The sequence below is a fragment of the Phalacrocorax carbo genome, chromosome 3 (assembly GCF_963921805.1).
Source record: "Phalacrocorax carbo chromosome 3, bPhaCar2.1, whole genome shotgun sequence".
In the NCBI taxonomy this organism is placed as follows: domain Eukaryota; kingdom Metazoa; phylum Chordata; class Aves; order Suliformes; family Phalacrocoracidae; genus Phalacrocorax; species Phalacrocorax carbo.
The window spans coordinates 57,401,854-57,426,844 of record NC_087515.1 but is presented as its reverse complement, the minus strand read 5'-3'; the positions used below and the strand labels follow the sequence as shown (position 1 = coordinate 57,426,844).

At 46.2% G+C, this 24,991-nt stretch overlaps 1 protein-coding gene across 1 annotated transcript in view; it reads right to left on the bottom strand.

The window, feature by feature from the left end:
- Positions 1–20,832: 20,832 nt before the first annotated feature.
- UST (uronyl 2-sulfotransferase) overlaps positions 20,833–24,991 on the bottom strand; it is a 179,868-nt gene continuing 175,709 nt past the window's right edge. Inside the window, exon 11 of the mRNA XM_064447003.1 lies at positions 20,833–24,869. Within this exon, the coding sequence (XP_064303073.1) occupies positions 24,805–24,869 (65 nt within the window). The 3' untranslated portion in view covers positions 20,833–24,804. The remainder of the gene's footprint in view (positions 24,870–24,991) is intronic.

Sequence of the window (24,991 nt, the reverse complement as noted above, 5' to 3'; positions counted from 1 at the left end):
GCAAAAGTCTACACAAAAATGTTAATATTTTTTCACGGTTTACTTATAATTCTGGCACAGAAACTACATAGCTCCAGCACAAAAAACAATGGCTTTGGCACTGTCTGAGCCATGGAACTAAGGGCTGCAAACCCAGGAGCACTACTGGGGTGAGCAGCAACACCAGGGACCTAGGAAAGGGAGTTGAGGCAAGTCACCATTTTCAACCTGGGTGTGCGTGCCACCATGAAGTGTAAGACGGCTTTTCCCAGATGGCTCAGTGGCACTGTATTCCTTCACCTCCTGTTTTTTAACTGAGCAGAGAAATCCCCCAAATTAGGGAAGACTGTGGAGAGAGGTGCAAAGGTCAACGTAAAGACCATGGAGCAATTCAGTCCCACAGCCCACCTCCCACACAGAACAGGAGAGAAGTAAGAAAACTGGAGTGTCAGAAGAGTAAGGCCCTAGGTGAGAGGCAAGTGCTCCTTTGAGGTCTGTGCCATTTGTGCTTATTTAAGACATCAGCTTTCCTAGAGCTGAGTGCCATGTCAGCCCCGTCCTCTCCAACAGGAGCTGGTATCTGCCCTGGGGCTGTTAAATTTTTACAATGGTTGAAATGAACCAGAATGCTCCTGCTGTCTATCTCTGGGCCAGAGCTACTGGGACCAGGCAGGAGGACTCGTCCCCCCAAGCCCTTGGCTACAGTATTTATTGCTTCTTGCCACGCAGTTTGGACAGTTGTAGAATGTGTCACAAGACAAAACTTTTAACTCTGGCTCTTATTTAATTTGACACTGGGTGAGGCCTTTATTCTACATCTTTCTTTAGTGGATAGAAATGTGCTTGGTCTATATTAATTTTTTGTTCTGTACCAATGGTTGGCATCAATTGGTTTCAGTTTTTTTGCACTATAAATGTTAAAATAAACAAACCAAGGTCCCAAGTGGTGGTCAGGGATTTTGCCAGACCATGGGAAGTAGTGGGCCCCAAGAGGCTCTGAAAACCACCCAGAGAAATACAGTACAGAAGATCTGCACCGAGCAGGGATAATAATCCATTCCAGAAGCTAGAAAATATTTTCCAGGAGACTTGGCAATTGTGGCTTCAGATGGAGAAAGAGAAAAAGAGGGATGGATAGACAGAAACTGCCCTTTTTCCAGGAAAAATGGAAAAGTCTGAGAAAGAAAAGCCCCTGCTATTGCAGGGTACTTAGCTGCAAGGAGAGATTCAGTCAGCAGAGAGTTTGCATCTCCAGAGATGCGGAGATAGTTCTTTGCCCACTGGAGGAGTCCGGACAGGCGAAAGCTGCAGGAATTCTTTGTTTACAAGAGAGGTGACAAATAAGGCTGGTAGATGAGAATTTAAAAATGCAAACTAACCTATACTGGTCTCTTAGACCCACAAAATGAAGGTTAGAGAGGTCAATAACTCATCTGGTCTGAGCCTGCCAAAGCCAGTGAAGTTTCAGTCCCTGGGATGGGCCATTTGGTTTTTGGACAGTCATTCTCATAAGGAGCCTGATGGCTTGTCTAACAGAAGCATGTAATTTAGAAAGGCCTGGAGCTTTGATGTGATGATAGCTTAACATGAAGAACGGACCATTTTCTTTGGCAATTTGTTCTAAATGTTTACTCTCACTGTTAAACATTTCTGATTATTTTCTCATTTGAATTTGCCAGGCTTCTGCTGAAAAGCTATTGGCTTTTGTGCATTTCTCTGTTAGATTAAGAGCTCTTTAGTCCATGACATTTTCTGCCAGGAGGGAAACATCCTCTGTAATCAAGTCATTTCTCATTTTTTACAAGTCTTTATTAAACTCAACAGACTGAGTTCTCCAAATTTTTGCTATGGCCTTTTCCTCTAGACCTTGCATAACTTTTGTGGCTGTTTTTCTGCACCCACTCCAATATTTCAACAACCTTCTAAAAACTGGACATTGAAACAATCTCTCTAATACTGTACACAGAGATAAAAGCACATCCCTGCTCAAACTGGATTGAGGTAGAAAATTTTTCTGTTTCTTATTCTGAAGTGTTTTTTTCTCAGTCACTAATGAGGTCCCACTCCCTTAGGTGCTTTGCTGGTGTCTCTTGCTCACATGCTCAAAATCATACTGATCACCTGACTTGGCTTTGAAAGGTCAAATTATCAAGGAAGTTGATGAAGTTTTCACCTTTTTTACAGCAGAATTCAGTCGTGCATCTCTCACCTGAACAGTTCCTTGCCAATGTGGCAAGATTGATTCTGCCTTGGTCTTACTTGTGACTCACAGCTGATGACAGAGATGCTGTAGTCAAACTGCATGTCAATCTAACTGCTTGTTGGTTTGGCCTGACCATATGTAAGCAGCATTGAATAACCTGCTGCATGTGGAAGGCTATCTGAAGGGAACCAGCTAGTGAGCTCTTTGGAGTGGCTTCAAGCCCTGTGTTAATCCTTTTGGAAGAAACCACACAGACATTGTATATCATTAGTTTCTTAAAAGAATGCTATATTGTAAACCAGTGTAGACTTCTAGTGACTGTGTTCCCATCTAATTTCATTAACAATTCATTTTTCTGCTGCCTAGGATCCCTTGTCAGGCAAACTAAGCTGCAGTGCTGTCAAGTGTGCTGGTGACCTACTGTGACGTTGGCTGAACACTCTGCATTGTTCTAGTGTCCTTCTGGTGTTTCAAGATTCACTAAAAATAAGTATTTCCAGGCCAGGATCTTCTCCATCATCTCTGTAGGTCTCTTCATTGCAAGTTTTCTAGGTCTGCTGATTTTCAAAATATTCATTCTGAGTCAGTGTGATTTAATATAGTCCTCTTTTATGAGAAGGCATTTATGCTCATTAGCTTTATGGCTTCCAAAAACAGGTAAGAACAGAATAATTCTATCTTTTCTACATGGCCATTGATCATTTTGTCATTTTTATCTATCAAGGGGCCATTTCCTTCTTGTAGTATTCCTTGCGACAAAGTAGTCATGTCGTTGCTTATGACACAAATATGGCTGCCCCTTCTTACCTGGCTTCAGCTGCTTTATACATCTTCCATGTTACTAAAACTTGAAACTCTTCTCTCTCTTATTAATGCATAGTTAATTTCACTTGAATAGTGCTCCTGATGACTGGCGACAATTTTCTGAGAGACACTAAAATATTCATGCAGTCTGAAGTTTTGGTATACGGGTCATTCTCTAGAAGAATTGATCTCCTTCAGTAGGGAATTCAGGCTCTTTTGTGGTGTGCCCTGAATTTCACTAAATTTTGAAAACTTGAATGAGGGTGAGTGTTGCACTGTGTGGATCACTTTAGATCAGCTTTTGGTCCTAGTTTACTTCCTTTTAACTCAAGCTTTCTTTTTCTCTTCAGTTTTACCAAATTACTAAGTCAGTTTTGTATGACAGTCAAATACATTTGTCTCTTAGTTAAGAATCATTAGTCTTCTACCTACATTTTTACTCCCAACTTCTATCAGTCCCAGGAAACTGTTTTCATAAATATATGTCTACGACTCATCAGCAGTGTCTTCCATTTGCCCTCACTGACTGTCATGCTGCTACAGGCAGGCTACTATCAAGTTTCATCTCAAAGCCTAATTACCTTAATCCAGTATAAAGAAAACCAAAAGATTTACTTCCATGGGCACAATACCCTTTTGTTAGAAATTCTTTTCAGACAAGGATTATCTTGTAAGGGAATCTTACCTCTTCAGAAGTTTTTTAAAAATAAAGCTGTTAGTTATATCTGCTCCTCCCCAGCCCTCCCAAAGTCTCCATCTGTGGCCTTGTGCTAGAAACAAGAGCGAAATGGGAGGAGGGGTAGAGGCAGACAGTCAGAGTAAGGCTGACTGAGAGGTAGCAAAATTCGTGAACATACTTCATAGTCACTCTTCTCAACCCTAACCTATTTCCACTGTGTTAAGCGGTATACTTTATTTTGATCTCTGGAATGCCTCTGCCTCTTTTCTACTTAATGAGACATAATTAACCAATACTTGTATTTACCCCAAACCCTGTTTATTTGACACTCTGTGTTATTAAACTCGAAGCAGTATTGCTTAGACTATTTTCAGTGTTGATGGTATTTCTTCCAGTGTACAAATCTCTAATTCTGGTGCAATTTGACAATTCTGGTTATAAAACCCCTGATTTCCCTATGTGTAGGGGTTTTGGTCTTGTTTTACGTGTAACAAAATATTCTTATCAGAATGTGGAGAGCTTAACAAAAAAGTTGCTGTTTACTTGTATCTGAGTTTTAAGTCCCCATTCTGGACAGCAAAGGAAATAGAAAATGCTGTTTGATAGCAAGAAATGACAAATGTAGTTCGTCCATTTTTCTGTGTGAATGGGCAGAGGTGTTCAGTGATGCCTCTGGCTGAATAGTTTTCTTAGTTTCTGTTGTAAAGGAACATAAAGTTGTCTCCTGTACGTTGTGTATCAATATTTTTTCTACCATGGTGCTGATAGTTAGGGGGTTGTTAAATTTGAAAATAGGAACATAACTGGATAAATAAACCTAAGGGATCCCAACCTATAGAGAATTGGTATCCAGGTGTTCAGCCAACCCAAACTGAACATGTTTATGTAAGAAAAGGACTTGTATTTCCTGTTCTGCACCAGGCCCCTCAGTAATTAGTGTTCCAATACAAAACTCTTCATTCACCAATGCCATGCACACGTCGTGTGGAGCTCTTGCAAAAGTCCTGAGCTCAGTAACAAGCATTAGCTTGAGTTGTCCAACACAGGTTTAGCTGGAGGGTGAAGAAACAGGAGTAGGTAGTAGTAAAGGGAAGGAAGACAGGACAAAATGTACATTTCAGGTACAAGGTAGCTGAGAGTAAAGAGCCTGTTGCAAACCCGAAGCAACAAATAACCTTAAATCCCAGCACAAGGTCGCCTCCAAAGGCACAGACTGTCCCCCCCACACTGGCTGATTAATGGTTTACACTGAAACGGCCATGGAAGATCACTCAGACACTCACACCCAGACAACTGGCTGGTTGACAGGACTCCACAAAGGAGGAATCAAAGCTAGGAATCCCAATGCCAATTTCAGATGTACATTTGCATTCTTTCCCCAGCCTCGCTCCTAAATCCTAAAGGCAGCAGGTCAGATGGTCAGGCAACACCAGAGCACGCTGTCTGAGATGGTTGTTTTATTGCTGAAAAACTGGATGGTATTTTGAAGCAAAGATCTTGTTTTGGGCTGGCCAAAACTGAAGGCACTGAGGACACTTGTCAGAGCCAAGGAAACCCTGTCACAATCCCTTATGCCAAGTATTTTGCACTTCCAAAGTAATCACAGAACTGTATCCGTAAACACACATAAAGTGTGTGCAGGGCCTCAGAGCAGAAATAAGGAAGGAAGGGAAAGTCACTTACTGTGTGATCCACAGTGCTCGCTGTCTGGAAGATATGGTCTAAAACAAGCCTGGATTTGATAAATTTATCTATTGTGCCTTTTTTGTTTGTTTTAAGAAGCTTTTGCCAAAGAAGATGCCACATTACCAGGAAATTACTTTTGACGTGTTACCATATTTTCTTCCGGACAAGTGACCGGACTGAATGCCTAGCTCCATGAAAACAATTGAGAGCAGGCCTCCTGGTACAAGGGAGCTGTATTCTATTGACACAGGCTGCTTTTTAAAAATATTTATGAAGGCACAGTAAGCGTAAACAACACTGGAGAGACTGGTGCAATGAATGTTTCTAACCTGTGTCGATATGCCTTTCTCATCATAAGCCTCTTCATCACACCCCAAAGCAAAGCTGATGTGGGGACAACCACTCTCTTTCTTCGTTTCACATGAAGCTTCTCTCTGAGCTAGGCTGCAGGCACAGGGGGGTCCTAGCAAGTCCCCAGTGAGAACAACTCTCCAAACTGCTCTCTGGGCAGAATTTGACCCATTGACTAGGGAGGAGAAAGATGCACAGGCATGCAGGCACACCTTTGCTTTGTGTTTTAATTTGACCAGTCCCTCAGATGAGTGTAAACAATCACTGGCCAAGATAAGCATGGAAAGAAGAAACATGCTGACAGGCATGTGGCTCTATCTAGGCTGCCTGTAAAGGGAGGCAACTTGACTGCTTTCGGCATCGGACTTGTCTACTTCCACCTTGTGTGGGTAAGCTGGCGAGCCCTGGCTGTGCTCATAGAGGCAGTCCTACACCGGGCACGTGGATGGGCAAACACTGTGCTCTTTGTGGCAAGACACCCCCACAGTCACCACATCAGCCTCCTCCCATATCTGCCGTGGCAGAATCCCAAAATGCCTACTAATCCCCTGGCTCATGGGACAAATCCAGCCATTCCTTTGAGAACATGGTCCACCTGCAAGCTGCCATCCACCAGGAGGGAAAGACACTTGCACTGTAAAGGAATGAAAAATATGTTTGTCTCTCCTTTAAGGATAAAATAATGACTTTTATTAGCAAAGTATGAGTAAAAAGGTTATGTTTTGATCACAGCAAAGGTCACTGCTTTGCAAAACATGAACTGAGTTTCACCTGGTAACAATTTTCATAGGATCCATTTGGGGCACATCTATCACATTTTCAGTAAGTTGTTAAAGATGTATCTATCCAGCATAGATATTAGTTCTGACACAGTTTGCTCCCCACAGCTCAGTCATCACTTGTAAACCCCACCCCTCCCCAGTCTCTTTTAAGATTAGTGCAGTCCATCAGGGAAGCGACAAGGGGAAAACTTTAAAGAGGTGGGAGATTTAACTGGCATTTACTAACATTAAAACTGACTGTGGTTGTGTATCTTTCGTATCTTGCTTGCAGTGAAAGAAGAGTTATTTGAATGCTTTCCTGTGTTTCACCATAACTTCAAGTTGAAAGAGATAGTTAGATTTGACCTGCTTCATCAGGAGTCAGCTATTTCTGAAAATTCTCTTTGGATAGCTTGCTCCAGTGGCTTATTTGGCTTGCTACAAAAATCGATCATTTACACATGAACTTGGCAAATGTCAATTGCTTCCATTCTGGTCTGGGAGGTTTTATTGCACACTCTTGAGAAGAGTGGCAGTTGTGTGAATAAGGCCTTTAAAGTCCCATTGGCAGCACAGAAAGGGCTAAATTTGCCCTGTTACAAAGAGCAGCAATTTTCATGATTCTTAGAAGTAAATCTGTCACTGTCTTGCAGGCATGTCCAAGAAGCCCTACTAGGCTATCATTGCCAGATTCTGAGATATTAGCTTTGAGGAGACAGCAGGTGCCTGCTGGTCTGGAGCATCAATCTGCAGTGCATGGCAGGAGCAATGTAGGCTGGGCAGGTAGAGCAGACCATGTGCATCCGTGGGCTCCAGAGGCGAGAAGGTGCAGGCACTGGAGCACGAGTGAGAAAAGGATGCACCACCCATGCTGGGAGAGACACACACCTCCATCTGCTCAGCAAAGAGATCAGCTGCAAATGACCACAGGCTGGTATCAGTCTGTCTCTTCTGTTAATTGCATTTTTCTGAGCTAAACATGGTGCTGGCAGGCAAATAAAGTCCCTGGAGCAATGGAGGGAAAAGCGTCACTGAACATTAGAAGTTGGCTTTCAACCATTGTGCAGAATGAGATTATTTTTTTCCTGATACTATTTAACAACTCAGCAAACATAAAGCCAATAAGCAAATGAAATATGATGAACTTCCTCAACTAGCTAGAAATGAAATGCAAGCAGTGGTGTCTGTTGGGTAGGAAGCAGACCTCTGTTGCAGCAGCTCCTGCAATTTGGTTAGCTCTGGGGTGGCTCTGGTCCAAACCCTGCTCTGTCACACCTGGGTTTACTGGCATGTCCAAGATGCCCTAACCATCACAGCAGTGAAGAGCTCACAGGCCAGATCCCAGCCCTAGGACTGCTTCTAACTTCCAGCAATTTCCAGTTATTGATGGAAGTAAAGGGAATAGGAGCCAGAGCAGCAATACAAACCATTGTGGCTCTGAGAATGAGAAAAATGTTCACACAACAATGGTAGAAAAATATTTTGGATTCCACCAACAACTATGGGAATATGAGTTTTCTAGGGGCATAAATCTGTTAGTCCTCTAGGATAAGTTTGCCATGATAAAATAATAGTGATAAAAAATTACAGACTGCATTGCTTGAGAAGGCACATGGAGAAGGGGGAAGGCAGGAGAGGTAATGTTAATAAATCATTGTCCTGTCCAGTGGGCTTCCATTATTCAGAGGGAAGGGCAATTACGGAGGCATACCGCTGTCCCGCTTTCAAAGTTTAACATTCCTGTTTGATATCTGATCTAGCAAACAGTGTTAGGAGGTATCCAAGCAGCATGCACAGCACTTTAAACGATTAAGGGAGCAGGGTGCTTTAGCACGTTGGTATTCTAGGCCATAGCTCTCCGGCAATTAAAGACGTATGTACATACATATGAATCTCCTTAGATGCTTACTGATATGGCCCAAATTTGGTTTCACCGTGAAGGGGAAACCACATTCCAGGCTCAGTCTCACTGGTGTGGGGTCTGTGGCTGCTACATCCCTGAAACAGGTGGGCTTACGCTGCCAAAAATCAGAAGCTGCCTCCATTTCTTTCCTTTCTAAAGTGATGGTGGTGCTCCCACTGGGCTCCAGTGCTCCACATCTAGAGAAAGGTCACTGAAGCGTTGGCAAGATCAGGTGGGCGGTTCAGACACAGACACCTCCTCGTCCTCCCCAAATAACAGGCTGGTTGGCTCCAAATCCAGTGACTGTAATTCCACAGGACTGGTTCAAGCCTAGAGATACTTCATGCTCAACTCAGTGAATGTAATGCCTACCCCTGAAAATAAACCACAAAGCTACAAACTTGCTTCAGCACAAAATTGCAAATACTCTGGTTTCTGCATCTGCATTTATCTCCTCCTGTTTCCAGTGGTTATTGGAGGGCTGACCATGAATTAAGGAAACAAAAATCTTTCATCTGATTGCATGTTTGCCCACCATAACCTTGCTGCCACCTTCCATGATAGTCCCAGTAGCCCCTGATAAATGGGCAAACATTGCACCATGGGTTGGGTGTTAACTCTTACCTGGGGTCCTTCTCACAGACCTCGAGTATGAGCCTGGCACCCCACCTTGACTCTGAAGCCCAGCTATAAAATAGGGCTAATGAGACTGATCTATCTCACTGGGGTGTACGTTTATGTGGGGGGGTGGGGTGGGTGTGAACACAAGGCTAAGGACTGCACATGAGATGCTGTTAACACAGCAGCAACACTGGAGTTAACATCTTCTGGTGTTGCACACTGTGAAGTCAGAAAGGAGTTAGATAGGCTAATTGAAGTAAATTTTTATAAATATCTACTGGACGCAGAGTCCAACTGAGTGTACAGCCCCATATAAAATGGGAGTTGAAACATCAGTTTGGCTTGCCTGACCTTTAGACTTGCATCTTTATTTATGGCTTGAATCACCTTCTCCTCCCCCTGAGCACGGTCAGGTTTTAATCATTTGAAAGAAGAGGGAGGCAGTGCTCAGAGTAGCTCTAGCAGTGATGGGGTAAGGGTGAAAGCCAGGCAGGCTTTGCAGGGAGAGGTACTTACTGTGCATTATTTCCTTTTGCATGCTTCAACTTTCCATGCCACTTCTGTGTCACTTATCAAGCCTTTTGTGGGTTCACAACTAATTTACAGAGCAGGGAGACAGTTTACCTGAACCAGTGTCTCTATACTGCAGCTCAAATGCTCCGTTGTTTTCACTCTATTTGGTCAGTAATATGGCCCTCCCCTTGCTGCTGTGCTGTGCAAGGGAACCTGGGGTGGAAATATGCAGATGGATAGGCAGGGTTTCAGCCTGCTAACCCTGAACTTTAACTAAAAGCTACCATATGTCTTTCATAGTACCTCACATCAGCTTGGGTTTTGGAGTTCATAGGCTAAAAGTTGTCATTTGTTCTCTGACCAAGATACCCATTTCATCCGTCTGCTACAGCTTTCTCGTGGCTTTTGGGGAGGACCCACAGAAAAGCCTCTTTCCTATGGAAGGATCCACAGATCTACCTGATCTGTGTTGATCTCCCTTAACCTGTCTGTTGTGTATCTCCCCTCCTCAGGATTTTAGTACAAGAAAGCATGGGACTGACCCTGCTCTTGCTGATGCAAATGTCGATGGTTTGTAACTCCAGGGGCTGCATGGATGACTGCCAGGTCCTTGTATAATTAAGTCTCCACCTTCCTTCAGCTGCCAGGCCAGAGGCTGCTTGCTGAAAGTGATGGTCACAAAAAGGCAGGTGGCTTGGCAGCACTAGTTCCTTCTTTTGAGTAGTATTTGCTTTGTAAATTTATAATGGTGGTCCTCATCTCAGCAGTTACTTTCTCATTGGCTGTAATGTTCTGGCTTTCATTTTCAGCAGAGGAAAATACACTGGATCAAGGCAAGAGGAGGTCAGCAATCTGTCATCTTCATCCTTTCAACCTTCTTCCCATCTTCCTTGAAGAAGTTCTAGTGGAAAAACATCTGTCTGGATGGTTTGTGATGGGTCCAAATGTCCCATTAAGGACTCCCAGAAATCAACTCTTCACAAAGAGAAGAAGCTCAGAAGTCATGTTAATACCACTGTCACCTCTGAGCTAAACCAGCAGGCTTTGCAAATACTATTCTTTGCTCCTCTTCAATTTTTTTGCCATCTGTCTCAAACAGCTTTTTGTTACAAGCAGACATGAAAGGCTTTTAAACAATGCATGGCATAGTCCAACAATCTAAGTGGATTTGCTTGTACTCCACTCAGGAGGCTGGGGAACATTTTGGTCCAAGGGACAAGGTCTTGTCCATATCAGCAAAATCCAAGGGCAGAGATCAGTGGAACAGGATGCCAATAAAGCCTCCACCTCCTTTGCTTTTGCACCTACTGATGACTGTGTCAGTGCCAGCTGGAACTTTTGGCTAGGCTATCAAGGGGAACTACTGACATGCAGCACCTGAACGGAAAGGTTTCATGTTCCTAGAGACAAAGCCATGGGTACAGCATCTCATATGCAGACAGGGTATGCAGTCCGACCCAAAGCAACCTCAAAATATGGACAGCCCAGGTCAAACCTTTATGTTCAGTGGACACATTCATGCACTTACATGTGCATGCATCCACACATTGCTACTAAAACAACATTAGTTCTCATATAAAACACTAAACTGAAGAAGAACCCTTTCATTATGCTTAGGCCCAGAATGTTAAAAACTCCCCAAAAGACTTAACTGTGACTAACCTACTGTTCAAGATCAGTTATCCTGCCATTGGCTATTTCTATGTTGTAGTAGCGATACCACTGTTGCCACTGTACAGTGGAATAGGAGAAGATGTCTTCTATGCTGCTGTAAATTGTAGATGTTCTGTACGTGGGACCTCACTTGCTAGGGCACACTGCTGAGCCCTGGCCACTGAACCAGACAGAACTGCATGTATTTTAACACAAGACAAACTGTTCAAGCTCTTTAGTTATCCTCTCTCGTGCCCCAGGAAGACGTGCTCATTTATATCTCATTTTCTCCAAAGAGCTTGTTCTGCGAACTAGCCTCTGAGCACTTCTGTTTTAACCACTGCTGACCTCCAAACCCCAAAGTATTCACTCAATGGTTATTTGAAATGCCTAAGTGAACTGCACCTAGGAAGAATGCAGGTATGGGAATTTTATTCCAGGCTGCAGAATATTAGCTGGTTTTACCCAGCTGACACTGCCAATTTGGTTTTCATCACTCGACATCTTTGCCTCAGAAGAACAAATGCACAAATTGCATTTTGGCAACATTCACCAGAGCCCCATTCCAGAAGATGTGTATTAGCTGTATTACCAGCAAACGACCAGAAAGAGGCTTTTCAGAGAGGTTGCATCCTGTCCTCTTGAGCAAGCCTTGAGTCATTATCTCAGGATCTCACATTTCAAATACTGTAATAAATGAAACTATTCATTAGGAAGCTGGCAGTCCACGGTCACCTTCTGATATCTCTGACAGTATTCTCAGAGTGGGCAGGCTTAGTGAGTCTCTTATTTGGATGGGGGAACCTTTTTCCACAGCTGTAATAAGCCCATTGTGACAGTAAAGATCTGTCTGGACTGACAGTATTTTCTTGGAGCAATAGGCTCAATATTTTCCTTACAATAGTGAAAAATTCCCAGTTAAAGATTTAGAAATTCTCCTCTCCCTAACATCCTGGAGGCTGGACTCCCATAATCCACCTTAACCTTGGACGGCCTTTCCACAGTCTGAAGATGTGCCGCACCTGACCAGAGCTGCCCAGGCATGGGTGAAAGCTTGTCTTGTCCCAGTGCTAGCAGACCATTTGTCCTGGAGAGACCTGGGGAGGAAGGAGAGGCCTGCAGTGCCCCAAACTTACTGCTCTTGTCAGAGAGATGTGCTTGTGAACCTGAAGCCTGAGAGAGACATCTGGGTCTGTCAACCTGCAATGAGTACTGATGTTCTGAGCTGCAGAGGTAGCTTCTATTTGTCTATGTAGCAACATAAACTACTAGGAAAAACTGGCCATTCACCACAGCACCTTATGGGCTTTAAGAACTGACCTGCCACATGCATTAAACAGCTTTGTCACGCGACTGCCAGCCACCACCCCCACCCCCCACACCCCCCGCTCGGCTCATGTCAGATTATATTTGGTGTGAAAAGTCTTCCTTTTAATTCCTTCTGATCAACCCCATCCAAGCCAGTGATCACACCATGTCTTTCGTCATCAGCTTTGGGACAAAACGTGGCAAGGTAAAGCAGATAGTGGGAGCTGAGATCCTGGCTCCTGGACTACCTGGAGTGTGCAGCTTGGTGTAGGGAAGGACTTTGCACCTTCCTTCCAACTAGGGAAAAATCCTACCTTTTCTGAAGGGGGCACTATGGGATCACCTCAGTGAGGCCAGAATTTTACTCTTCTGCTTCTGGAAGCACATGGTGAAAGTAACTGCAAGTGGAGAAATGCTCAGGTGAGAGGCAATGCTACTGCAGTACTGCTTCTGTGTCAGGGATAGCAGTGGGCTGAGGGCACAGGGAAGAGCAATGGGAGCCACCAGCACGCTGCATCATTTTCAACTGAGGAGGTCTCTTCCTCAGGCCCTGCACAGTGGTCCCTCTGCTTCCAGAGTAGGTGCAGAAGTAATTGTATTTTCTTAGCGCTGATTTTCATAAGAAAAGGACTTTATGGAAACCACATGCAATTGACTTAAAGAGTGATGCTACAACACCTGCTATTCCTATTTATGTCTATTTTTAATATCTCTTCACACAATGCTGATGCGGCACAATCTCTATTCTATAATATCCTTCCTAGAAGCCGAACTTTGCCAAGAGATTTCACACAACCACATGTAGAAGTAACCAGATAAATCTCCATAAGAAATGGATGAAGCCTGCTGTGTATTTTTTGGTGTCTTGAAAGGTTCTCTCTGACCTTAATACCCACAGGTATGCCAGCATCTTATGGAAAGAGAGGAAAACTCAGAACACGTTGGCTGCCAACGGGCACACTCTGATGCATGGAGCATGCCCAAGCCCTTGGTCACTTCAGCTCCTCATGGCAAATGACAGCTTTAAGTGCTTGGGAATGTGCTGAATTTCTCTATACCAATCAATTGTGCCCCAGCTGCTGTGAACGACCAACCTCTTGAGCCTTTAGGTGCAGGACTGCACTGTTTTCCTTGCAAGGGTCAACACTGCTTCTTTCCAACCCAAATCCCAAATCTTTACTCCTAGCCTACACTAATTTATAGTACCCTAAATAGGAGGACTCACAAGAATATTAGTTTTAAATTTAAAGTAAGTGAAATAAGTTGTACTTGAGTTACAGTTATACTAGCAGCTTATTAATGCTCTGTGAATGAGTGCATGCACACAACACATACAAGTAGTCTGCCTCCTTCCTGAGAAAGCAGCTTTAATAAGTTCTGTTAGGTATTTGCTGAGGACAAGCCTAAAAACCAAACCTGAGTTATTTGGATCACCAGCCTCAGTACATCTGACCTATGTGATTCCCCTTCCCCGCTCCTGACGACAGAATCTCTTTTGCTTGTTACCCTCACTTTGTTGCTGCAGATAATTCCATGTAGTTTTTGGATATCAGTTATGGAAACCATGCCAGCTTCTCCAAAGTAGGTTTTGTTGGTATCTTGTCATAATTCAGTGGTGACATGAAACTCAGTTTCATCCCTGCATTTTGGAGCAAGTTAAAACACTATTTGCTATTTAAGGAGCCTTTGTTCTTTAACACATAGCTGTTTGCCATTGTACTTTGGCAGCTTCTTTAGACACCAGCACAAGAGGCTTGTTTCTGTGGAAGGCCTGAAGTCCTGAGTTCCTGCTGCTTTTTTCTGCTGTGTCATGATGGAAGATGCTGTTGGGTCATGCCATGCCCGGGTAAATCCGACACTGTAGGTGGTCTGGCTTTCTGGCCAGGAGCAACTGCAAGCATCCATTCCCTTCTTTCTAAAGTCCTTTCCATCCCTTTCCTCCCTGTGCTTCTGAGCCATATTCAGACTCCCTCATATATTGCCTATGCCCAACAGCACTTTTGAAGCAGCATCCAGGTGACCCAGACCCTCAGCTGCTTCTAAGGTCTGTAGAGAGGCTGGTGTGACAGCCCTATACCTCTTGTTTCTCTACCCACCTTCAAAATCTAAGCAGTCCTGCTCAGCCCTTTCTTTCTCATGGTCACTTATCCCCACCTCAAGGACATCATGCTGCTTCCAAGCTGCTCGCTAGCTCATGGCTTTTGAAAGGACTGGTAGGAGAAGAACTTTGCAGGGTGTGTTCCCCAGTGAAAAAGAGAGCTGATCCCACAGGGCATCCCTTCCACAAAGTGGACCAGATGACAAGAAAGCAAAAAAAACCCCAACAAATCGTTCTCTCTAAGACCTGTACCCTGCAGAGACAGAACCACTGACTGCCCAGGTCCTCCCTCCTGTCATTCCTCCAGGTGTAAAGGCAAGCTGCCATGTGCCAAAACCACAGCAAAGTGGGAGGTGGAGTCTAATAGAGGAGAATCAAAGCCCTCTCTGCTTGCTCAGGAAATAAATCCTCTGTATTCCAGAGGCCATGAACTATGTGCCTTTCAAAGTCAGACATAGCCAAGACGTTCGTGCCTAAATTAGGCACCGCTACATACACCAGATCTTTCTGATATTCAATATATTGTACCAGCTTCTGCTTCAATAGGGCTTTCTGAGGTCTAGCAAGAGCGTCTTAGATGCTGGCAAGTTACTTTTTAGTACTCCATGTCATTGCTACTTAGCACAGTGGAAGAAATGAGTGGCTGCTCTACCCAGATCTCACCTCACTTGCATTTCGACAGCCACACTGGGAAAATTACAAGCGAAACAAAACACCTTTCAGCACAGATTCCTTTTGTTAACAGGCAACCGAAGTCTTCCCGTAATGTCTGAGCAAGAGACAATCAATGCCACAACTGCTTGGGTGTTGCCTGTGGAATTTGGAAGGATGAAATCATCACACGTCCCACCACCCCACTCGCTTTGAGGCATTTCTGACTAGGCTCATATGATGTGGTTGCCTCCAATTAGAAGGCATTGGGATCAGTGATTCAGGAGGTCACTTCCGGTCCTGCAGCCCTTAAATAGCATGGAAAGAGTTAGTCCAAGGTTGCCAGTAGAAGGCAACGATAATTGTTACAAATGGCTCAGGGCCTGGTAGTGTGTGACTCGGACAGGAGAGGGGAGGCTCTTGTCCCAGCTGTTGCTTAACTCAATTTATGAGTTTTGACAAATCTTTAATCGTTCTGTCCTTTATGTTCTGAGTAATTTTGTCCCCTGGGAGCGATGGCTCTTCCCAGCCTCTGTAAGGCCCTGTGATCTGTGTGTGTCATTGACTCATGCTGGCTACTGGCAGTCCGTCCAGGTCAGCGGCAATATACTGACTGACAGAATGATTCAGTGTCATTACAAGTGGCCCGTGTACAGTGTTGTACTATATACAGTTTTGTATCAGTTGCACCCAGATCGAGATGGATGCACTCATCGCGTATGTACCTACCCCTTTCCTGCACTCCGATTCTGTCCTGGGAATGTCTCCTTGCAGGATGCAACAGGCACGGTTGCATCTTCTGGTCCAACCCTCTGCCAAGGCAGTTACAGATTCAGGAGTATGCTCTTATAATGCAGCTAATTGGTTGGGAAGGCCTTTACTCCTTTAAAAAAAACCAAAGTCAAGCAGTCTAACTGACTGCTGCAAAATAAAGCCCTTCCCTTCTTTCCCACATGCGTGTCCAATATTAAATAACCTCTTCTTGCCCAAACTGTGACAGATTCCCGCACACATTGGGCATGTAGAGCCTCAAAGGAACTTTCTTACATAGGGTATGAGACACAAAATATTTATGCAGAAATATGTTTATCTGGTTGTGTTTATATTCACACGTAATTATGCAGCAGTGAGGCATTTTACAGGCTTGTCCTCTCTCTGCCTCCAACAAAGATTGTCTTTAATGTCTCAGTGATGTACCCATTCAATATTTACCTCACTTTTTATTGTGAAAGCAATTGTATGATGTTTGACAGCAATATTTCCTGTCTGTTATAAGCAGCACCAACAACTGATTTTCATTTCCTTAAAGAAGAAACCCACATTTGTGCTCTCTGAAGGCAAAAAAATGTACAGAACGTGCTTCCTGAGGAGTAATTTCTGGGCATGATGTGATGCCAGTCTTGAGCCCTGATGCTGAAAATTGTTGTTCTGTAACTTATTACTGCTAGTTCCTCCTTTAGCCTGCAATGAGAGTGCACGTACTAATAACTCAGCAGAATAATACATGTGGTAAGACATTCAGTAATATTCAGCTTTACCCATGCATTCTTTCTCCTCTGTTTTTGTACAGAGTTTCCCTTCTTCTTACAGTTAAGCCTGGACATATTTTTCTATTTTAAATTTTCCAATGATTTGTACAAGAGAGTATTAAATTGCTAAAGGGCATATTAAGTATTACAGCTCTGCTGAATGAAGCAATGCAAGTCTGGAACGCATTTAATAAATCTGCAGCTTGATAAGCAAACTTTCTTTGCCGAATCTGACATTCCGCTGCACTAATCACCTACGTGAAAGAGCTGCCTCTAATTCTTTTATTCTTTTAACTTCCTCACTAAACCAGCTGCAGGCCTCCCCTTCTCTTGGCACCATATAATTTAAAACCCTTCCCATAGCCTTCAGAGGAAGGTGTGCAGGAGCCGGACGCTGCAGAGCTGTCCACACGGCCTCGCTTGAGCACCTCTTGCTTACATTTTCCAGCCTTTTTTGTTGGTTTGGTGGGTCTTTTGGGGGCATGTTTTTTTTTTTTTTAAGTTGCAGAATGAGTACATAGCGCACTCAGCTCTGAGGATGACTCACAGTGAGTGTGTGGAAGTTGTATCAAGAAAACACCTATGTCAGTGAATGCAGGGGGAAGAGATCAAACCAGGCCACCCAGAATTGACTGGGAAAGCTTGGAGACTTAAGACAGATTTTTATTTTTTAGCCTTTTTTTTTTTTAAATTGTTCTTTCACTTGAAAAGCCCGCAGGTCATCTCCAGGGTGCTTCGCCTCCTTAATTTCACCCACAGGGGCAGTGGCCATTGGATTAGGCTGCATGAGAAAAAGCTTGTGAAATGTGAGACCGTTACAGTGGCGATGTAAGGTGGCAAATCAGTTTTGATGGATAACAGCTCTTCTAGGAGGCTTTGCTTTGTGTTCCAGTTTCTGCTGGTCAAGCATCCCACCACCACGTCTGTCTTGCTCGCCGTACCTTCTTGTCTCACAGAGTTGCCCTGGCCTACTTGCTGTATGCTGTGCTTATGTTTACCATATTAAATGAATTCATCTGGGAAGATTATGAAACCCACTTCAACAGGGATTTCACGCCTTAGGAGGAGCCTGTATAAACTCTCAGACCTGATGATAAAAAGAGAAAAACCTCCAGGCCTCTATGATGAAAGCTTCTGGTTTCTCATATCGTATGATAAATAGCCTTATTAGAGTCAACACTTCTTGCCTGAGATAGCCTCTTGCACAGCCCTAGACTTGCTCTTGAGCCTAAACTAGAGGGGAAGGCAGACAACAGCAGAGCATGTACACAGCTACATCGCTGCCGTGCTCCTGGAAGAGCTCTGGACAACTGCTTTATTCTTAGAGCTGCACCTGTGGCCGAACAATTCTTTGACAGATTTAATGCCTCCATTTAACATCCCCCTTTGCAACATCTTGTAGTAACTTCATTTTAAGTGATGTGAAGAGTGACAAATAAAAGATGTGAGCACTATTTTTGTGGCCCTCCAGCCAACAGTGCTTCACAAAACAGAAGCACTTCTCTTTGTGGAAGTCTGGCTGCTAGAGGATGCTCAAAGAGCTGATGTTGCAGGGCTGGCAAACTCAAGAGGAGTTTCTCAAGTCCCTTGATAGTCATCATGAGGAGACCAAAAACCATGGCTGCTGCCAATCCAGGCCTTCCCTGGGGTGCAGTGTGGTGCAGTTGTGTCTGCAGGGTCTCCCAATTCCTCCTCACCAGGTCGTTAGCAGAATGATGTCTGTGAAACAGCCCATTTCTCACTGCTCGCATGTGTGAGAGTCTGCCCAGCTGCGTGTCACTGTGCCCAGGCACCTGGGCACTCAGCTTCATGTCCAGGAGGAGCCGGGGAACAAGAGAGGAAGGTGAACAGGCAGAGGAGATGATGGGCTGCCTGCCAGGTAGCAGGCAGGATAGGGCACGGCCTTTTTTATTCAGGAGGAGAGAAGGGCAAATGGTGATGGCAAAACGGTAGCTGCAAGAGTGATGGTGGAGTCCTTGAACTTAGAGGAAACTGGGTGTCCTTCTCCTTTAAAGTGAATGTACAGTAAAGGGTCCCCATGCCGTGTGCCAGACTGGCAGGACAGAAAAGGAAAGCTGGTCTGTGTGAAGAGGGCAAGTACTGTATTGACAGCGGGACCACAAGGCTCCTCATGCTTTTCTGATGACACGTTTCAACCCAGATCAAGCTCTTTAGGAGTGAGCTGCCTCATGTGTCACAGCCCTCAAATCCTTGGCCTCTGCACTGAGACTACCAACGAGAATGCCAGCTATGATGGTGGGTTTATTTTCACCAGACTGAATGGACTTCCCTCTCATTCCACAGAGAGCACGAGACAGCTGTAAGTTAGCAACAGCTTTTCCTTGGAGAGGGGCCCGAGGCATAAGATTTAAACCACCTAATCTCTCTCTGTGCCCGTGTCCCAGGATCTATGTTCTGTCCAGACCAAAATAGCGAACAAGGAACCACGGGTGAGTCCACCTAATGATAACTGCCCGTATCCCATGTGGTGCTGCTGGAAGCAATGGGAAGGGGGGAAAGTATGGGGGTAGGGGGAAGGCTCCTGTTTAAAGCAAGGTGCCAGGAAGAAACCTCGGCTCCCGTTCCTGAAGTGCGAGACTGGGTAAGTCACGCGCTTCTAAATGTGCCCAGCAAAGCTGGGATTATAATAGTGATTGATCTCTCAAGAGAGCGATAAAGTTTAGGCTATTCATCTTTCCTGGGCTTTGATGTCGCCAGAAGAAAGGTGCCATCTGTGCAAGACTTTAGTGTGTTCTTCTCACTGCCTAACGTCAACGGGAATACGGGTTTGCAGGTTTTACGTTTGTTCATCAAAGATTGTCATAGCCCCAGCCTGGAAAGGACTTTTCACATACTCGGTTTCTTCGGTTGGCTCTTGGAAGTAAGCTGTATATTATAATTTCAGTGCGCAGCAGGACGCTTCCTCGCTCTCCCTCTCCCCTGGAGCGAGCCTGTCCCCGCTGCCATCGCCCGAGAGGCGGCCGCTCCCTGGTTTGCCTCTCCCAATAGCCCGCCACATTTCACATCATCTCCCGCCCGTAACCTCTCGCCCTCCTCGGTGCCTGGGTGCTGGCTGCCGTCCAGAGCCGTTTGTTTGGCAGCCCTGGCTCCGTCCAGGCTCCCTCAGGCTCCCTTGGTATGCCACCGAGCGGGTCCTCCTCCTCATCCTCCCCCTCGCCGGCTGCCCCGGGCTTGCCGGGGGCCTGCAGGTACCCGGGGCCGGGCGGCTGCAGGCGGGAGGCAGCGGAGCACGCCGGGGGTGCTGCCGGCACCGAGGCACAGCCGAGTGAGAGCGCTCGTCCCAGGCCAAACCAGGGAGCCAGCTCCGAGTTTCTGGGGCCGTTCTGCGACCGGGAGGCACCGCCGGTGCTGCTCCCGGGGAGCCGGGGCGGGAGCCGGGGGGGACCCGGCGGGACCCGGGGGCACCCGGGCGGGGATGGCCGCGGCCGCGGCTCCCTCTAGCGCCCGCCCGGCGCCGGGCCGGGGGAGAAGCCCTCTCGGAGGCTCTGCGGGCAGCTCCCCCGGGCTGGCTGGGGCTCCTCCGGGCCGCGGCTCAGGAGGCGGAGGGCACCGGCTGTGCCGGCGCCGAGGGGGTGCCTGCGCTCGTCCACTCTTTCCTCCAGGCAGTAATTCGGGAGCGGGGGAAGAGCCCACCCGCAAAGGAGAAAAGAAGCTAAGGGCGAAAGGAAGGCGGTCACCGCTTGCATGTGGAATCATGTGTTCGCTTTCCCCGCTTCTCGTTGTAGAAGCTGTTTTTCCCAAAACAGGATGTTGGGCCAGGGAGAGGTAATATAAACAGATGCATTCTTTGAAAGCTTGCAGCGCATTTTTGCGGATCGCAGGCTCTTCATTGAAATGCAGAGACCCACGAGGTGAGGGAACAAGGGACCGCAGCAGCAGGAGGAAAAACCCTTCCTCTGAGAAAAGTGAGTCAGCCCAGAGCCTCCCATGAATTTAGCGCTTCTTTTCTGGAGAAGCAGAGGGCACACAGTCACGATTGAGAGGTGAAGAAAACCTTTAAGCAAAGCTGATACTAGCCAGTTGCTAGAAGAAAGCTTTAAACAGTGCTATGGGCAGCCTTGCTTCCTTTTATTAATGTGCAGTATTAGTTAATTTGCACCAGCAGTAGCCTTCGCTGAGGGGACCCGCAAGAAAGGAAGGATCCCATCTCTACTCGCCTCCACTCAGGTTGGCTCCAGCACCCAAAAGCCAGTCACTTCCAGGGTTATTAAGCAGTTGCACCTGGACCCATCACTACGTCTGGACCCAGGCTGAGCCCTTCCCCTGTTGCTGCGTGCTCTTCTTGTCAGGTGTGGGCTTTTCACGAAGCGCGCCCTCAGCAGCAGCGGCAGGGCGAGTGGAGCCAGAGAGGCTGTGACTGGCCTTTCTGCCAGCTCCCTTATGGATAGCCAGCTGCTTAATACCTGCACTGGGAGTATCTCTCTTCGCCTCCCCTTGTACAGGGTTCCGCTCCTCACACCTCACACCTCACCAAGCATCTCACCTCTTTTCTTGTTTCTCTGCTCTGGTGCCCAAACTTCTTTCAAACTTTATAGAAGCAAAACCCTTCTGTCTTTCATGTCTAAAAATGCCGTGGTGCTCCAGAGGGCCGTAGTTAAATGTTTTGAACCTATACACATGTACCTGCTTATGTTCCTAGACAGTGCAGAAACCTAACACATGCTAACTGCCTAACTGCAGTGCTACAGTGGGAACTTGCCGTTGCTGCGTGTGCTGGCCCAGTTGTGCTCCACTTGGTTATTTCAGTTTGTTCTGATTTACAGAACAACTGAAATTTCTTTGTTTTTTTTTTGATGAAAAACCCGCAGATTTTCAGATTTCAGAAACTTCTGAAAATTCAGATTGCAGTTCCCTTTAGGGTGGCACCTTCACCCTACATTTGTTGAGCAAACAACAATCCCCATTTAGATGGTCTCCAAGCCTGAACTCTCAACAGCTAATGAGGCACTTCCCCGCGAATGAGCTACTGAGTCCCGGTGCAATCTTCAGGGCTTGTCCACAGCATTTGTCTGCCAGGTCTCTTCTTGAGAAATGCAAATGGGAACGATGAGTAAGAGAGCAATACCTTTTGACTCACTGGACTAAAGCAAACCACTTTTGGAGGGACAGGATGGAGAAAACAACGGATACTTGGGTTTGGCTTGGCTTGCTGTTTTTTTCTAAAAGGCTGTTTCATTTAAACTGAAATGACTGGCATGCACTGGAGGGGAGGGAAGAAGGAAAAGCTAGTTACGCCCCAGGCATCGAGCACTGAAGTCTAGGCTTCCTCAGCAAGAGGCTCCTGCAGTTTAACCTGCATTCATCCACCTCTTGCATATGGTTTCCTCTGCATACAAAGCATGGTTTTGGTTGTTTTCAACAGCAGCATCTACTGTTTGGTTGAACATTAACACTGTGAGGTAAACACAATATTATTATTCTTACTATTAGTCATTGCTATTACTATTTGATCTTAAATGTTGCCTGTAAAAGGAGTCTTCAAGGATATGACATGACACTGCTGGCTTCAGAGTACATCAGGGCTGGCCAAAACCTGAAGGGATGTTTTGGGGAAGGTGGGGATTACCTGCCCTGTTTCAAATTACTTTTCCTAGATTCAAATTAATTTGCCACATAGCTCACTATCTGGCAGGGAAACGAGGAGGTTTTCCCCATGGAAGACTTCCCCAGGGAAATTCTCAGTGCCTCCTTTTCATTTCCAGAAGAATACACAAGTGCCAAGTCCCCGAGTGGCTGAGAGAGCTACATTCAGCAGCCTCCCAGTGGCACCCGGGGTCCCTTTCCGAGGCTGTGACCGACACAGGAGGCAGGAGGTGGAGGCTGAAGTGCCTGGGGCACGCTGCGCACGTGCACCTCAGCTGGATTTTGAGCAGTCCGGGGCACTTGCCGCTGGGATCGGTGGGAGGCAGAGGAACACGATTCCTGCCTGCAGAGACTGAACATAAATAAGCAAACAGCACAGGCGTTAGGGTTTGAGAAGGCTGGCTCCACCACAGCTATTGTGATCCCTTGTTATTCAGGAATTCTACGAAACCGTACCAATTCTCATAAAAGTTTTGCAGAGTAGATAACTACTACACTCCAGCCTTCGTGGTGAGGGGAAAAGGAAAGCTTTAAGCAATTAGGCTGGGCCACACAGCGATTCGGCAGCAGGCAGGGCTGCCAGCTATGTGGGGCTCCCAAGGCAGTGGGGCTGCTGCATCCTCTTCTGCTGCCTGTGACAGTACTGGCACGGCTGTGGCAGCCTGGGCAGCAGCCACGGGGTGGGCTGGGGAGGGGACACCAGGGGACCACATACATTTTTTAAGCGAAGAAAAGGTCTGACTTTGCTCATGTTAGCAAGGAGCCGCAGCTTTCTTAAAAGATGCTGACCTGTGGCTAAATGCATTTTCCCTGCTTGCCCTAGATTGCTCTGGTGTAAGCTTTGCTCTCTATTTCGCACTTCCCTATCTATTTTGCAGAGAAGTTAGAAGCTCTTAACTTTGGTCAGAGCTGTTCTTGGCCAAGGTTTTGCCGACGCCTCCGTTCCCTTTCCCGTGGTGAGAACAGAGAAATGGGTTGGGTCTCATCTCGCCTTCCTCACAGGAGGTGGCTGCCATGGTGCTCTACCTACAAAAGACGAAAATGCTTTAGGCTCCTTTGGGGTGACCGGTACGTGCTCAAGAGGGATCAGACTAAGTCTGAGAAAAGCCCCTTCCCCCAGGCAAAAACAGGACATTCTCTTTCTTTCTGAGAAGCAAAAAGCTTTTTCCTTTGACTCAAAAGATATTGTTTTGGAAAATCAGAGCTGACCACATAATAATTCCATCTCCTTCTCCCAGTTTTGGAGTGATAAGACATGCGCGATGCTGCTTGACACTGTGATATTTATAAGACAAAGTAGAGGTCAAATTTGCTGAACGGTTTCCAAATTCCAGTGAGGTTTATCACAAAGAGCCCCATGCACGGACCCAAGTTGCGTGACTGACAAGGGCTGGATTGTGGAGTCACTAGAAAGCTCAGTTTCCAGCCAATGCTGGTGGGCCAAATCACATTCTTTGGGGCAAAACCTGCTGGAAAGCTACAATTATGCAGAGTCTCCAGGGAGTTTTCACAGCAGTTTCTGACGAGAAACCCCGTTCTGAGGAGCTGGGTTTTCATCCTGCAAGGAGCAACACTGTCCTCTATCAGCACCGTCCTGCCTGGGTCTGGTGTGAAGCAGCCTGGAGCTCAGCCCCCCACAGGGCAGGGAGGCAGGAGGCTGTGGTCCTCCCTCCCCTGCACCCTCACATCTCCCCTGGATCTCTCCAGCCTCCTTGGAAGAGAGGCGCTGCTGGGCGCTCCTTGCCAGCTTTCTGTCCCAAGAAGTGTAGGAAGAAAGGTTTTTCCCACAGCAAGTGCTGACAGGACTAGCACAAACTTGTCCAAGGGAGATTTGGCAGAAATGCCCACCGGCTAGCTACGACTGAGAAACTGGCTCTGTTTCCTTCTCCCTGCTCAGACACCAGCCTCCAGGGCTGCTGTTGACACTGAGCGTCTCTGCTCATGTCAGAGGACTGACACTGCGGAGACTTCTTTGCACCCTGATGCGCTCACCTGCCAGTGCATTTCAGCCTCCCGGCCCAAAGCCAAAGGGGACGGATTTGGCATTGCTAAGCCTCAGTTATTTCAGAGACAGGCCAGGACTCGCCCTAATACTCAGAGCAGAAACTAGATCTGGAGCAGGAACGAAGCTGACACCTACAAGGTGGGCTCAACCTCAAGAGCCTTCTCCCAGTTTCAAAATTTAGAGCAAGGCTCAGCAGCACGGGCACTTGGACACAGGAGTTTGGATTACGTCCCTGTTTGCTCACTCTTCCTTAAGATGCTCCCCGGAAGATGTAGCCAAAAGCTTTAATGACGTGTACTGTCCAGGTAAGGGAGGGCCTGGGAGGAAATGAGGGGAAAGCACCAGATCTCTCAGCTGAGAGGCAGGTACCCCTGAATGACAGCTGGAGAAGCTTTCTGGTTTATGGATACACCAGACAATACCAACTACTCGGTGAGCTGAGTGAGAACTGTCTTTTCACTCCGTGTTGGTGTCAGTTGCTGAACAGTAAGGCATCGCTTCATGTTCTGCATTTCTAAGTGCTGTGGAAAACCAAAAGGAAAACACAACTTAGGCTACATACACGAACACAGGTTTGATGACTTTTCAGGTAGGCTACAAGCACCACATATTTCAGGAGAAAATGTGACCATATTCTTGCGAA